This window comes from Danio rerio, chromosome 4 (assembly GCF_049306965.1).
Source record: "Danio rerio strain Tuebingen ecotype United States chromosome 4, GRCz12tu, whole genome shotgun sequence".
NCBI classification, from domain to species: domain Eukaryota; kingdom Metazoa; phylum Chordata; class Actinopteri; order Cypriniformes; family Danionidae; genus Danio; species Danio rerio.
The window spans coordinates 33612785-33629184 of NC_133179.1; the positions used below are offsets into that span (position 1 = coordinate 33612785).

Below are 16400 nucleotides of genomic sequence, written 5' to 3' on the forward strand. Positions count from 1 at the left end.
AGTAATATATTTTACTAAGGCCATTTTTATAAATTTGGCTTAAATAGCCTAATTTAACTAAAAACTAGTCCCAGCTTAATCTAAGCCCTGTTTGTGAAACTGAGCCTCAAAGTTTCTCAAAAGAAAATATATTTTGTTCAAAGGGAAAAAGTTCTTGTTTTTTTTTACCCAGACATTAAAAATAATATATTTTAGAGCAGTAATCACAATACAGTGAAACCGTGATCTTTTTATCCAAGCTTATCATACAGTCAGAATCTTATACTGGCCCATGCCTAATGCTGCTTGATGTTGCAAAGTCATATTTTCTCATTTTATTATTTTTCTTTGTATGAATAGTCATGAACACATTTGTTTGTAGAGCAAGTAGCCATTTATTATTCCAGGTCATTTCTCCAATAGGCAACTAAATTGGAGGTTCTAAAACAATAGCATATAAGATCAGGTCACTACTATGGCCCCATTTACACTAATGCGTTCGCATTCATCAAATTTGCTTAAACCATGTGTTCTTAAGTATGGCTGTATTTCACAAGGATTCTGACAAAGCAACGTGAAGTAGGCACTGTACAAAATTTGCACTTGAGGAGGAAACACATCAAACTTAATAAATCATTTGAGCGCACATGGAATCATCTTTAAGGCAGACCAATGCAGATGTCTTGGACAGCTCGCGACATTATCTGGCACTTTCACTGAGTACATTTATATGGACACCAATACTCCCATTTTAATATGATTGATACTCTTATTAAGAGTCTACCTTGTAAACAGTTGTTTTTAAAAAAAAATTTATTACCTTAAAGGAACACCGAGTCACGAAATGAGGAGGTTTTTCTTTCCGTTCGGTATGGGGTATCAAAATTCTATTACAGCAAAAGTCTAAAGATTAAAAATTAAACGCACTAAATTAGATGTAATGCTGGAAAGCCTGGTAATGCAGCATTAATTTTTTTCATTAATTATTTTATACTGAAACGTTCCTTCTAAAAGTGCTTCCTTGGTCTTATGCATATTTCTTTGCATGACTACAACAGGAAGTATAACAGCAACTGCGTTCATTTTTTAAAAACATTTTATATATATATCAAATTAATTGCATGAGTTAACCCTCTAATTTTGACAGCACTTTAAATAAACAAATGTTTTCAAAGGGCAACAAATGTTTTTTAAAGCAGCAATTTGCAGCAGTTTCGAGAGCAAATAACAAATCCCACTGCTTGTGTGTGCACGGCTCTTTGTGGCCATTATTTTAAACTTACTGTGCTGACGTTAAGTACATTTTGAATGTTACAGTAAACCTCCAATGCATTAAGACTTTTCCTTGCAAGCTACAATTTGCAGTGAGTGTGTATTCTCTCTCTTGCGCACAAGCAAATATTTCAATGTATTGTGACAAATATTTAACTTAACGTTAATAGGCCTAAATAATGACCTATATTTTAAAATCTGCAGTTTCCTGTCAGCCCTCTTTCTTGCTTTGTTTCAAGCCATACTTTTTGATTGTTTAAATTATTATATATTTGAACTTATATTTGAATCAAATGCTATGCCCTCGCTGTGAACATTGTGGTGTCTTGTTTCATCGTAGTTGCCAAGGTAGCATACAACATAATCATAATGATGCATCTGTGCTCGACCTTCAGGGTTTCATGACGGTAACGTGCACGAGTAGTTATCTAGATTATTTCAGCTGAACTCAGATTAGTTACATCAAATGATCTTCAACTTACTGTTATGGAACCAATTAAAGTGTGGACATTTAGTTCGGCTCACTAAAGTCAAGTTTTTGACTTTAATCCTCGCTTTTTTAAACCACTTTTATGAAACAGCCCCTAGGGGTTATAAAATAATCCTGGGTGTTCATTAACAGACGTTTCACAGTGGTAAACATCGGGGTAACGCTTTTATTTGTATATTTACATTGTCACTGTTCCCGATTAGACAAACAGCAGGTAACCTTTTTAAATGGCATTTCTGCATCTTGTCGAGTATATAAAATGTCACCATATAGGTCTTCAGCTAAGCCTTCGGACATGCACAAAGGCAAAAAAACTGAGACAAAAGTACAAATGAATGAAAACAAGTAGCAAAGTATGTCATCTTGCCATATTCTCATCACTACAGTTAAAAGCAAATGTGGCATTAAGCATTTGCATAAGTTCATTCATTCATTTCCCTTTAGCTTAGTCTCTTTATTCATTAGGGGTCACCACAGCGGAATGAACCACCAACTTATCCAGCATATGTTTTAAACAGCGGATGCCCTTCCAGCTGCAACCCAGTAGAGGGAAACATTTGCATAAGTTATATACAATAATGCAAACTTACAAATATAAGCTCAATTATCCGTAATTGCTATGAACATGCAGGATTTGTCTCAACCAGGTCTTCCAAGCATGTTAAAAATGTTGAGTGGAAGATACACATGAGGGAACACAACAGGAGTAATCTAGACCGAGTGCATTTGATCATTTGCATTTAAAGCCACAGGCACAAAAAGAGCTTGGTTTATCTCTGACCCCCAAAATGAAATATTCTGCAAGGTATATGATCTGATTTTGAGCTGAAACCCCAGACCCATCCTGGAAACATTAAAGACTTACTTTACATCCTGTAAGAAAAGGTTCATAATAGGAAACCTTTAAAGGGATAGTTTACGCAGAAATGAAAATAGCCTCACCATTTACTCTCCCTCGTGTGGCTTTAAATCTTTGAGTTTCTTGATTCTGCTGAACACAAAAGAAGATATTGTGAAAAAATGCTGGCTTACTTTGTGTTCCAGAAGAAAGGAAATATTTAAAACCACATGATGCAGAGTAAATGGTGAGGTCATTTTAATTTTCGGTTGAAACATCCATTTCATGCTTGTCGCTTTGTGCCTTCATACTAAAGTTGTTTTTTTTTTTTTTTTTTTTTTTTTAGACCTGATGGTGCTGAAAGCAGAGACTCAACAATGGAATAAAATGGAAGAGCAACACCAAGAAATAACAGCTGATGAAAAACCCCAACTGACTGTAAAGACTTCATCACTCGGAAGACCTCGGAAATCCAAAACTGAGTGTAATTTCAGCAGTAAACAGTGTAGAAAGAGTTTCAGTCAAAAGCTTAACCTTGGTGATCACATGAAAGTTCACACTAGGGAGAAACCTTACACCTGCGAACAGTGTGGAAAGAGTTTTGGTAAAAAGAGAAGCTTCAAGACCCACATGAGAATTCACACTGGAGAGAGGCCGTACACATGCCAACAGTGTGGAAAGAGTTTTAAGCTAAGTGGCACCCTTAAAGGCCACATGAGAATACACACCGGAGAGAGGCCGTACACATGCCAACAATGTGGAAAGAGTTTTAAGCAAAGTGCCACACTTAAAGGCCACATGAGAAGTCACACTGGAGAGAGGCCGTACACATGCCAACAGTGTGGACAAAGCTTCTATTATGCAGCAAACTTTGCAGCGCACAAGAGAATTCACACTGGAGAAAAGCCCTACACATGCCAACAGTGTGGAAAGAGTTTTAAGCAAAGTGGCACCCTTAAAGGCCACATGAGAATTCACAATGGAGGAAAAACACTGTGTGGGAAAAGTTTTGCTCAAAAACAAAAGCTTGACACCCACATGACGATCCACACTGGAGAGAAACCTTACACATGCACAGAGTGTGGTAAAAGTTTCACATGTAAAAGCTCACTCATTAACCACATGAAAACTCACACCAGAGAGAAGCTGTTTGCATGTAATCAGTGTGGAAAGAGCTTCACATGTAAAGCTAACCTCATGAACCACATGGATGGTCACTCTGGAATCATAGTGTTCATATGTGATCTGTGTGGAAAGAGTCTCACACGCAAAGACTACATTAAGCAACACATGAAGACTCACTCAAGAGAGGATCGTTTTAGATGCAGTGAGTGTGGAAAGAGCTTTAAACAAAAAATAAACCTCAGCGCTCACATGAAGCTTCACAATGCAGAGCAGAGTCCTCAACATTGAGACCTTGTCCACACAAACACGAGTATATTCAAAACGGCAGCTTTTTAATGTAGTTTGTTTGTTCATTGACATGAAGTTTATTTATAAACTACTTTCGAGAGGATCACATGCTTATTATTGTTCACGACTGGTCCAGCATTAGCTAAAACATGATTCACCAATCAGATGATTCCTGACTCCCTATAAATGACAAGAGATTCTTACCTCTGTTATCTTCGTCGTTATCTTTTAGACTCCCTAAAGCCCTGTTCAGACTACACAATGCCATTTGTCAGTTACGACAGATGAGATTTGTTTCAGATTATGAGATTTTGACTTGATCAAATCTTGATGTGTTGTGGGTAACAAATTAAGACTTTGGTTTCAAAACACTACACATTTATTTTGATGGACTAATCTCAGAAAAGAAAGAAGTTTTCTTCATGAAGACAATTGAACTTTCTATAGACAACTGCTCGCCTTTAAATATACGTTCATGTGAAAACTCCAACATTACTACAAATAAATCGTTGTATGGGAAACCCAGTGTCTCTATTGTGAATGAGAACATCAGTGATTTGTTTGCTTACATGCTAATTTCAGTACTCAAATGCAATCTAAATGTATTTACGTGCATTTTTTTAGTTTTTTAAGGGATAAAACAAAAAAGTTTCATCTTATTAAAAAAATATCAGGCCGAATATTCCCAGAATTCTGATAAGTAGCCCAAACTGTGAACAAATGTAAATTTTAACTACTGCTCACATGTCCACGCAGATCCACTGATGAGCGTTTACACAACACACGGTCAAAACAAATGCAGAATCAAAACTTTTAAAAATCCTGAATCAATATTGGAGTTAGTTTTGCATGCTGGAGGAAGGACGACACCATGGCTGAAGTACAAGTTATGTGACTATTTACAGTTTCATAAGGGACCTTTTACAGCATCGATAATGTAGATTTTTATTTAGTTTAACAACAAAACATCAGTAAAAAGCGCTATTCCGCTTAGCCTGCTTTACCTAGCTGAAGTTGTTTTTTTATTTACATTGCTTTATTTTTGAACAATGACAACCTGTGTGGTCCCTATAATGTTCACCATAGGCAAAACAATAAGCATACAGTAGCGGCTTTAGGACAAAGTGTTTGAGAGAGTGAGTCAGATGAGAGACTGATGACAAGTTTTGCTTGCTAACTACATGACTGAAAACATTCATTTATTCATTTTCTTGTCGGCTTAGTCCCTTTATTAATCCAGGGTCGCCACAGCGGAATGAACCACCAACTTATCCAGTAAGGTTTTTACAAAGCTACAACCACAAATACATCAAATAACCTGGTTATTTTGACTCTCGGCTTCATCTGTCTCATCATGTCTGTCTCTTTACTGTTTATCCGAACATTACGCAGTAAAAGTAGACATGCATGTAGGAACGATGGGTTGGGAGAACCAGCTCATTTGCATATTAAGGCAATAAAAAAGACGCTGGAATGTCATCTTACTCTAGAATGTTTATCTTCAGCAGGGTGTAATACATAATTTGAGGGGTATTTTGAGCTGAAACTTTAGACAATCTGGAAACCACAAAAGATAAATCTTACATCTTGTAAAAAGAGTAAAATATGTGCCTGTCAAGAGTAGTTGGTGGTTTTTAAGATCATTCAGAATGAGTAAAGAAATCATTGATAAACAATTTAATTGAACATTTATACATCTTATTTTTCAGTCATATTGTAATAACTGCATACTAATGTCTATTAATGCAAAAATATTTCTTAAATGATGAATTAAATATTTGCTAATGCTTAACTATTCATAGTGTACAGTTATAAAGTACTACCGATTTAGTTTTTTATTGATGAACAATTGATGATGATTTGTACCTAAAAGGCTGCTGCCAATACCTTTTTTAGGCTGATACAATAATTGCCTTCATTCAGGCAGGCTTCTGTCACTGCTTCTGTCAGGCAGGCTTCCGTCCCTTTTGGTTTGCTTAGGAAATGGTCACAAGCAGATTCCCCATTCTCATCTTCTTCGATATCCATTCAATGCATTTGATCTAAAATCATACCATGTTTATATATTTGGTAGCTATTCTCTTTTTGGGGATGGTATTTCAACAATTTTCACAGACCTTCAATTTGAATGCCATCAAGTGACTTTCCCTGGAGGATTCCAAGACAGCCTTTGTCCACTGCAAAGATCAGCTTGGAAATTCTTGCGAGCTGAACTGTTGCTTCAGTGAGTCTGTAGTGATCACGGTCGACACATATATCATGTCCCAGGATGTCAGCTACCTGATCAAGTTCATTGTGTATAAGATTTAATATTTGTGACAGGGTTGCGATGTGTTTCCTTAGCTGTGTTGAGCGCAGATATTCTGTTTTTTCATAATTTGTGTCTCAACCAGTCTTGACCATAGTAGTGTGTGAAACATTTTGGCCTGGGGAAGAGATAGACATTTGTTTTCTCTACACCACATTGCATTCTGTTGTTAATTAGCTGGTTCAAGGATTAAACCATGTCGGGTGTTAGAAGAACAGCAACTTTTTGTTCAAACTTGCCTCGGATTTCAATATGTGAAAAGTGTTCGCAGAGCTTTTTTTTTCTCTGTGAGTAAAGTTCTCTAAACGCATTTTGGACACCTCCCCCGCACGCCATCAATTAAAAACTATTATCTGCCATAGTGGCTTGCGCAAGATCAGCATATTTTTTTACGGAGATGACTTCTGGCTCAGTTTGTCAGAGGTAACTGTTGCAGCCTGTTCCAGGGGAGAGTGAAGAAGCTGTACGTCTTGTGTGAAGGGTAAAGCTGATGGTCTGTTGAACTTTTTTCTCACTCTGGCCCCGTTTACACTAGTGCGTTTTAGTTTGAAAACGCATAAGTTTAGCTACGGTTACGCCATCCGTCCACACTACGCCGGAGTTCTCGAGCGCCGAAAACGGAGCTTTTTGAAAACGCTGGAGAGGCCGTTTTCATTCTGAAACGCTGCTGCTCCGTCTCAGTGTGGATGGGGAAAGACGGATACATCTGAAAACGGAGGCGGGGCTGCAAACGTTCGCCTATCTGATTGGGGCTTTTCCTGAATATTAAGTAGCCTAACACACACAGTTCAGTCTCGCATCCTCTTCTTGTAAGTTAAGACTTCGCAAGGTTTATCAAGGCTGCAGTCTCCCCCTTCTCAGTTTGATATGGAAAACATACCGAGGACACGGGTAAATCTTCAAAGGGAACAGTGTACTTTATAACTTCATTCACATCACCTTGGCTACGTTGTTTCACTTTCTCAACAATAAAATGTAAACATGATTTAAGGAACTGCCTATTTTCTTTTTAATATTAGCAACTTAACAGACAGCAGAAATGTTGAGGCGCCGTGCTGCATATATAAGCGTCATCTTCACTGTGTGGATATTTATAACAAAACGGAGCCGATAACAACTGCCTCCTTTCAATTTCAGTGAAAATACGAAACATACCCTCTCTTTTACTGAATATAAGTTTTAATAATTGACAATTATAAAAGTATAACATATAATAAGTTTATACATTGTAGGAAATAAAGGCAAGCGATCAGTCAATGTACTTGGATTAATCATTAACTTATCTTTGCACTTAACCAAAACATGTTACCCGTGAACAAGTAACTTAATAGATTCCAATGACCAAAGTCAGGGAATATGTCGTTAGATAAAGACAACAACATGAATGAAATATCACGTTTAGCAAATATAGTGAGATTAGATCCAGCGGGAGATGCGTGATGAGCAGTCCGACAAGCAGAGATCTCATCTGGGTAGAATGCTGGAGCGCCTGCCCGAAAGTGTGTGTATGGTCACGTGATGTGCGTTTTCAGCGTTTTGGTGTGGACGGAGAGCAGTTCAGAAACGCTTGGTAAAACGCGAGTGTGGACGCGGATCGTTTTCATTCTACAACGCCGTTTTAAAACTAAAACGCACTAGTGTAAACGGGGCCTATGTGTGTTTAAGGTGAAGTGTGAAACAAGTCTAGAAGCATTTAGAGACCGTTGATTTGATCAAGTCCACATTTTCTGTCATCAGAGCCCTGCAGTGAATGATAGCTGCAATTTTCCGCAAAGAATGCCCTATTTTGAGCGCTAGACTTGGTGCTGTGTAGGTGTGATTTTCTTCGTCAAAATCAGACACTTTTTTTCCAGCTTTACAACTTAGTGAAAATTTGCTGGCTTTACAGTTTCTTCAATGATGATATGAAGTCAGTACGTAAAGCCAACAAGACACGTACAATGTCATTACGGACAACTGACTTATCCTGCCTAATGGGGTCCAGAAGCTTCCAAACACACTAACAGAAATTTTCAGAGAACACAGACTCCGCAGCTTATAAGCTCAAGCCTTTGCCCCTTGTAGGCTCGCCTGAGGTTCTTTTTGGCATCTGCGAGTGTGTCGCCACAACTTTTTGTGGGAAAATATCCCTTTGCAATAGATGCAGTGAATAAATTTTGACTGCTTAGAATTTTGACTGATTTTAATTTGACTTAATTTGCCCTGTTCCACTTTTTATTGTGCTCAAAGTTACCACGATTCTGTTACATTGAAATGTTGTACGACATTCTGTATAATAATAATAATATTAACAACATCAAACAAAATAACAGAAGAAGCAAAAGTTATTCTTCAACTGGAAAACAGAATTATGGATGCAGAGCAATACAAATGAAGATGGTGTCTATGTCTGTACAGGAAATGGAGAATAAAATGTAAGGTAATAAAGATATGTAAAGAAATGATGCCTGAGATGGCGGCTAGGATGAATGGAGTGGTGGATGTAGCTCACAGGCTGGGCAGACCTGTGCCTGGTCGAGCAAGAGCTATAATCATCCTTTTTGCTCTGCGACGGATGCGAGATCAATCGAAAGAGGATAAAGCGGTCCATGCATTGCTGTGGCCCCATGTACGGAAAGCACGCAACAAAGGGAAAAAGGCATACTTCTTTGGTGCTAAAGTGTACATTGAAGGAAAATAAATTATCCCAGAGAAAATGGATACCACTTAAAAAGTGCCTACAATACAAATAAGGATGACAGATTAGAACTTATTTATTTATTTTTTTTATTATTATTACTTGATGGCTACTTGTCTATGTTTGTGCTATCCACAGGAAGAGAAAAGCAAAGCTACCTTTATTTTGTTCATTGATTCTTCCTTTCTCTCTGATAGGACTTTGTTAAGATTGTTTTTTCTTTTTAAGATGTTAAAGTTCTCTTCTGTGAATGCCAGAGGTTTAGGAAATTTGGTAAAAAAAAAAAAAAAAAAAAGCCTTTTTCCTTTCTTGCAAACAACTAAAAAAGGATTTATTTTTAAACTTAAGAATTAAGTAAATGTTACTAAAGTAGATTCAGGTAATTTGTTAAAGTAATTTCAAAAATGAAGTTGATTATTAAATTATTTAATTTAATTATTTGTATTTACCTAATTGTTTTGTAACATTTACAAGTGAAATAATTAAAATTTACTGAACTATTAGACCCCAACTAGAACTAACTAGACCCCAACAACTGAGCTAACTATAGGCCTATTTCAAATCTTCCATTTATGTCTAAGATACTAGAAAAAGTTGTTTCCACTCAATTATGCTCTTATCTGCAGACGAACAATATTTTTGAAGTGTTTCAGTCAGGTTTCAGGGCTCACCACAGTACAGAAACCGCCTTAGTGAAAATAACCAATGATTTACTCTTAGCTGCTGACCGAGGGTGCGTCTCGCTATTAGTTTTACTCGATCTTAGTGCGGCATTTGATACCATTGACCATAATATCCTCATAAATCGCTTAAAGTCTACAGGTGTCCAGGGACAGGCTCTACAATGGTTTAAGTCATACTTAACTGACCGCTACCAGTTTGTGAATCTTAATGGACAGCCTTCACAAATCTGCCCAGTAAAGTATGGGGTGCCTCAAGGATCAGTTTTAGGCCCTTTACTGTTTACAATTTACATGCTACCTCTGGGAGACATTATTAGAAGACATGGGATCAGCTTTCACTGCTATGCAGATGATACTCAATTATATATTTCAACTAAACCTGACGAGACGTCTGAACTTTCTAAACTAACTGAGTGTATCAAAGACATCAAAGACTGGATGACCAACAATTTTCTTCTCTTAAACTCAGACAAAACAGAATTATTACTTATTGGGCCTAAATCTTGCACACAGCAGATCTCGCAACTCAATTTACAATTAGAGGGATACAAAGTTAGCTTTAGCTCTACTATAAAAGATTTGGGTGTCATATTAGACAGCAATCTAACTTTTAAAAACCATATATCCCATGTCACAAAAACTGCCTTCTTTCATCTGAGAAATATCGCTAATTTACGAAATATGCTATCCATCTCAGATGCAGAGAAGCTAGTCCATGCTTTTATGACTTCGAGACTGGATTACTGTAATGCTCTATTTGCTGGCTGCCCGCATCCTCTATTAACAAACTTCAATTAGTTCAAAATGCAGCAGCCAGAGTTCTGACCAGGTCTAAAAAATATGATCATATAACCCCAATTTTATCCTCCTTACACTGGCTGCCTGTTAAGTTTCGTATTGAATTTAAAATATTACTTCTCACCTATAAAGCTCTAAATAATCTAGCTCCTGTTTATCTAACCAACCTTCTGTCTCGCTACGAACCAACTCGCTCTTTAAGATCTCAAAATCCAGGGCTTCTGGTAGTACCTAGAATAGCAAAATCAAGTAAAGGAGGTCGAGCCTTCTCTTTCATGGCTCCTACACTCTGGAATAGCCTTCCTGATAACGTCCGAGGCTCAGACACACTCTCCCAGTTCAAAACTAGATTAAAGACCTATCTGTTTAGTAAAGCATACACTCAATGCATCACCTAGCGGGTTCCACACTGGCTTCTGCATCTTGCTTATACACTATGAACAGCAGCTATGCTAATTATTCTCTTTATTCTCTATTTTCACCTGGGGATACTCATCCCGAGGTCCTCAGATTAGGCGGAGTCACTGATTGGATCCAAGACCAGCGACGTGATGATCCCAAGGATTCCATATCTGGGACCAGGCCATATCCTGAGCTGCTGCTGCGCTGATGGTCGTGGGGAGTGGAGAACATGTGTCTGATTCCAGCGACGCTCCAGGGACAGACGAGTCTTCATTGAGGCCATCTTCCAGCATAAACCACGGCGAATGAAGTTCTGCACAAGACTTTTGGCCAGCGGAGAAATTAAAATGGTCGTGCCCAACTGAGTCTGGTTCTCTCAAGGTTTTTTTTCTTCACTCCCATCAGGTGAAGTTTTTTTTCCCTCTCCGCTGTCGCCACTGCCTCGCATGGTTCAGGATTGGTAGAGCTACGCATCGATGAATTGGCTCTTCAGTGTTTGAACTCTCAGTAATGATTAAATCACACTGAACTGAGCTAAACTGAACTGAACTAAACTTAAACACTAAAACCTGAACCACACTGTTCCAGTTACTATGACCATTTATGTGAAGCTGCTTTGACACAATCTACATTGTAAAAGCGCTATACAAATAAAGCTGAATTGAATTAAATTGAATATTTGAATGTATTGTCATGATGATATGTTTTATGATGCATACTGCCTGTTATACTGTTTTAATAAGTTGTACTGGCCTTTTGATAGCTTTACCTTGAGTAATTCAAACCAAGAATATTTAATATTCTCCCTATCGTTATACCCCATCTCAGTGGTGACAAAGAATTAATCTGTTTTTGATTGGACCTTTTAAACAGATTGAAAGAGACCTGAGACCAGTTGTACAACTCGGACTTGCTGACTTTTATGTTTTGATCATATATTTTATGCTTAACCTCATGACTTTCTCCAATGCAGAATGACACAAGTTCATAATTGTTCAATTGCTGAGCCATCAAGTTGCTGTTTAGGTGTCCGGGAGAAGGCAGTGTATACACACTGTAGACCCCCACATGCCGATGTCTGCATGTCTAGAGGTGACCAGATTCATCAGAAGAAGCAGACTATGAGAAGCCCACACGACGTGGACACTTTTGCCAGGGGAAGGACACAGTGGAGGCTATGAAGGCCTGTATGGACTGAATGAACTGTGCATGCGAGTCAGGCTCATCAAAAGAGGTGAAAACGAGCCTGGACCTGTTTAGCTACCTGCTGAACACCACTTACAACTGAAAATGCTGCAGAGACTGTCTTGAATTGCCCCTGAACGACCTCAACAAGGATACATAGTGACCCCATGGACAAATTTATATCTGACCCACGGGATCAAATGGGGGTTATCTGTAAGAATTGAAATATTACAAATATTTTTGATGTCTTTGACAATTCAAAACATGAGCTGAAAACAGGGCCAATGGACTCCACAACCCACCAGGGGGGAATGCGGGAAAAGCCAGTTCCTGCTGCATTTGCATCTGAGTCTGCTGAAACTCGGCTTCATCCCCCCATCTCACGCATATGGTCATTTCAATGTTTGAATGTTCTAGATTAACCAAACTGACTTTAACTATCATGTTTGATATCATTTGAAATGTCTCAGTGCGATTGGTACAATGGTCTCATTCTCTCAGAAACAGACATAATCAACACAATAAATATATAACTTCAGGCATCTTTTGAACCACTGTGAAGGGTGTGTGTCGGAGCCCTGAATTAGAAAGAAAGTAATGTATTTAATTTATTTTATTTTGTATTATTTTGGCCTACTTTTTGCCAGCTGTTGTGCTGCCACCTATGGGGCATACTAGTCACTGCACTGTAGGAAAGCCAATATCAGCTGAACCTAATCAGCAAGAAGCATGCCAGTGGGGAGAGACACAGTTTTCAAACGCTCAAATGGAGGACATTGAGAATTTTATTGTAAGTTGTTTGTTTTGGAACATGTTTTGGAAGCAAGAATAAAAATGGATCAAAATTCAAGCAAGTGTCCTGCGTCTAAAAACATTACCTGCTGGGGACAGCGAAATCAACAAGGAATTCGCTGTAACAGTGTGACTGTCCACTAAGTGTGAATGCCTTTTGTTATTCACACCCCCTTCCTTGAGGGAATTCTTGGATTATTTAAGGTAAGGTCTGAGAAAGACCCAGGGCTATTCTGCTTAACCAGATCAGCCCATAACATGGAGCCTACTCCTAGTCATGTATATTTTTGAAGTCAGGTATGCATCTTTCATCTTGGATTTATCTTTGATAATTTGATGTTTTGTATTGATCATTTATGAATTGACTGATTGAATTGGCATAATACATTTACCTGACTAATAAATTGTAATGTTTGACCATATTTTGCTCACTCTGTAATTATTAGTTCTAGTAGATTACGCTGTATCCTTGTTTCCGCACGTCTTGTGTCAGGTCAGTAGACGGACTAAAATCCAATTGAGATGGAGCAATGGCACACTAATTGTGTTTTAGGGATCCGGCTGACTCTTGATATTGATTCATGTGTACTTAGGTGGAAAGGGCGATAACTTCCGTCTAGGTCAACAAGGTGTTGGACGACTAACCTAGATCGGGTACCCGACCTTTGTTTGAAGGTAATATTATTCTAAATTAAGTTCATATGGGAAACCATGGGCTTGGTGAAAACCAAAGTTACTATAGAGTCCAGTAGTCGGGTACATTTATATTAATGCCCTAACCTCTAATTAGAAATAATGATTGTCTTAACTCAAAGGTGTACATCTAAGCGGGACTAACTAAAGTATTTTAGAACGAGCGCGCTGGTAGCGGCCATCTAAAGTATTAGTCAATTTACCTCTGTTTAATATTTAAGACTGACCGGAGTGTGACCGTGAGGGACGCCTTCGGCCGAGGCGATTTCTCTGAGCGACATGAGCACCCGAATGAACGGATGTAATAGTTACTAGTGAAGACAAACGGTTCAAACATTTATCTAAATTACATATTGATATAATCTTCTTAATGTTTTATGATTGGAGTCAGATAAAACAAGGATAAATATATTAATATTCTAAACCACCTCATATTAAAATTGGAGTCAGATATGAGCTAAGTTTAATATAAATCAACATTGTGCACTGGAAAGACCGAACATGCTGTGAACCTTCATCCACCAGTGGACACCGGCATTGGGCCAACTGGGTGGACCCTACACTCGCTAATGTGAGTATGGGGACTTAGTAGGCTGTCTAAGGCCAATTTCAGGAGGGCAAAGTCACTTTCTGTACCACTTTCAAACACAGGTAGTGTTGGGCGAGGGATGCCATAGGCTGCGGCCATCGGGTTGAGGCAAGTAGCCTGTTTGGGAAACAGGTGCATTTGCAAAGGGCTGTGGGCAAATAGGCATGTTGGATGCAGCTGCCACTCTCTGATGAGAAGCTGTTGGTGGTATAATATCACTGTCTGTGTGGGGCATAGCATTATGAGTAACTGTTGTATGCATAGGGTTAAAAGTGGGTCGTGGCACTGAAATTGGGTTTGGTGGATGCTGATTGGCCATTTGGGCAGTGTGAGCTGGAGCTTGTGTTAACTTAGATGCCTGTAGCGACCCTGGAGGAATGTAGGGTGTTGAATGGGTCTTTATTATAGAAAACTCATTGTTGAATGGCTACCACTTTACAATAAGGTTGTATGTATTAGTTAATGTATTAACTAACATAATAAACAATACATTTATTACAGTATTTATTCATCTTTGCTAATGTTATTGAATGGTAAAAAGTTGTTAATTGTTTATTCATGTTAACTCACAATGTATTAACTAATGTTAACAAGCATGACTGATTTAATTAATGCATTAGTAAATGCTGTACATAAATTATGCTGTACAGGTATTGTTCATATTAGTTCATATTTAAACCCTTAACATTACTTATAAAACTACTGTAAAATGTAACTGTTGTATTGTAAGAGGCTAAATTATCATATGCATTTGTTTATATGACAAAACATGCTTTTTGACTCAAGAACGTCCATACTGACTACAAAGGCAGATACTGATAAGATCAGGGCCTGTTGTGTGGACTTTGGGGGTTTTATGGTGTGGTCACATGTTGATTGGTCAGTTTGAATGTCTTGATTGGCTTTAGTCACATGGTCAAGAAAGATACAAGATAGGTGGTAAACTCGAGCTCTGTCTCTTTTTCCTGCCCTCTCTTTTCCTGGCCTGCTTCTCTCCTGCTCTGTTCCTCTCCTCCTCTGGAGTCTATCTTTTCTGACTCTACTGCAATCAGGCTTCTGGGCCTGTTCTCTTTGTCTCTCTCTCTCTCTCCCCCTGTGTCTCTCCTTCTACCTCTGGTAACTTTAATTTTACATTTAAGCTGGGTACAATTTATACCATACGTTTTATCATTTCATATTTGATCATTTTATACAGTATTTTGTTATTAATTCAGTTGTAACCATAGATAATTATTGTCATTAAATCATTTCATTTTCAAGTATTTGTGAATTACTTTTGATTTAACATCAACACTTAATTGTTCCATATAGCAATGCAATACAATCACATAATATCAACGCTCTCCCACATTTATAGCTATTAATACTGCCCTTATTTCCGTTTTTGGTATGAGATTGCAAAAGAATGGTTTGACTAGAAATGTACAGTTTTTTACCATCATGCTGATCACTTTTTAGTCGCTCGGCAGAACTACAATTCGAACCGCTGTGGTTTAAAGACCGTTCTTACAGTATGTATGTTGTTATATTATATTTGTATGTATTTTATATTTATTTTGTTATATTTGTTAACATATGTGTTTTTGAAACATTTCATTATAATCTAAGTGTTTAATGTATGTTCGTTATGCTGTATTATAAATAAATGTTATAATGATTAAGTATTTTGTACTTGATTTTATTATTGGACATATTTATATTGAATACAACTGTAAAGGCTAATAGGCTATAATATTTAAAAATGACCTGTGGACCGACCGTGGGCCACCAACAAACCAGCGGTGCGATGGCGGACCACCGTCGGAAAAGTGCCAGTGGCCCGCTGGTCTTATGTTAGCTGGGTATATTCCCTGTATATTTCTACATTGTCATGCTAAAACACTTTCGTAAAACTATAGGCAATATTCAGCTGTTTTTAACAAGACAAAACACAAGTCTGTGCTAGAGCAGTTCAGAAACTTGCATCAATTCAAATGTGCGGATCGATTGTGTTCAAGAAATGCAAAGACCAGAGAGTGCTTTTAGTCACGTTACCACAGAAAGCCCTTTACAAAAACAATGGAGACGCTGCCATCTGCTGGAACAAGAGTGATTAACTGTGTGTTGTCTCGATTAACTACATCCAAAACAACTCAATAAATGAATGTACTACTAAACATCATGTCGGAGCACATACATGCTGTTGTGGCCCATTATGGAAAGTAGGTGCTGTGCTGATTCGCCTTTGTTTAATTATTGTGATTAAATAAAGATAAACCAGATCCTCCCTTCGCTATATTTC

The 16400-nt window shown here is 37.9% G+C and overlaps 2 protein-coding genes across 6 annotated transcripts in view; both read left to right on the plus strand.

Moving 5' to 3' along the window:
- Positions 1–9252, plus strand: part of LOC137489913 (uncharacterized) — a 31065-nt gene extending 21813 nt beyond the window's left edge. Inside the window, exon 3 of one of the 2 annotated variants that reach the window (XM_073947744.1) lies at positions 2926–5194. In XM_073947744.1, coding sequence (XP_073803845.1) covers positions 2926–3992 — 1067 coding nt within the window. In that variant the 3' untranslated portion in view covers positions 3993–5194. Of the gene's footprint in view, positions 1–2925 lie in introns of both variants that reach the window. The other variant, XM_073947743.1, reaches the window with a different exon arrangement.
- LOC137489472 (uncharacterized) overlaps positions 1–16400 on the plus strand; it is a 205072-nt gene that overhangs the window by 98984 nt on the left and 89688 nt on the right. The gene's annotated exons all lie outside the window — the stretch shown is intronic.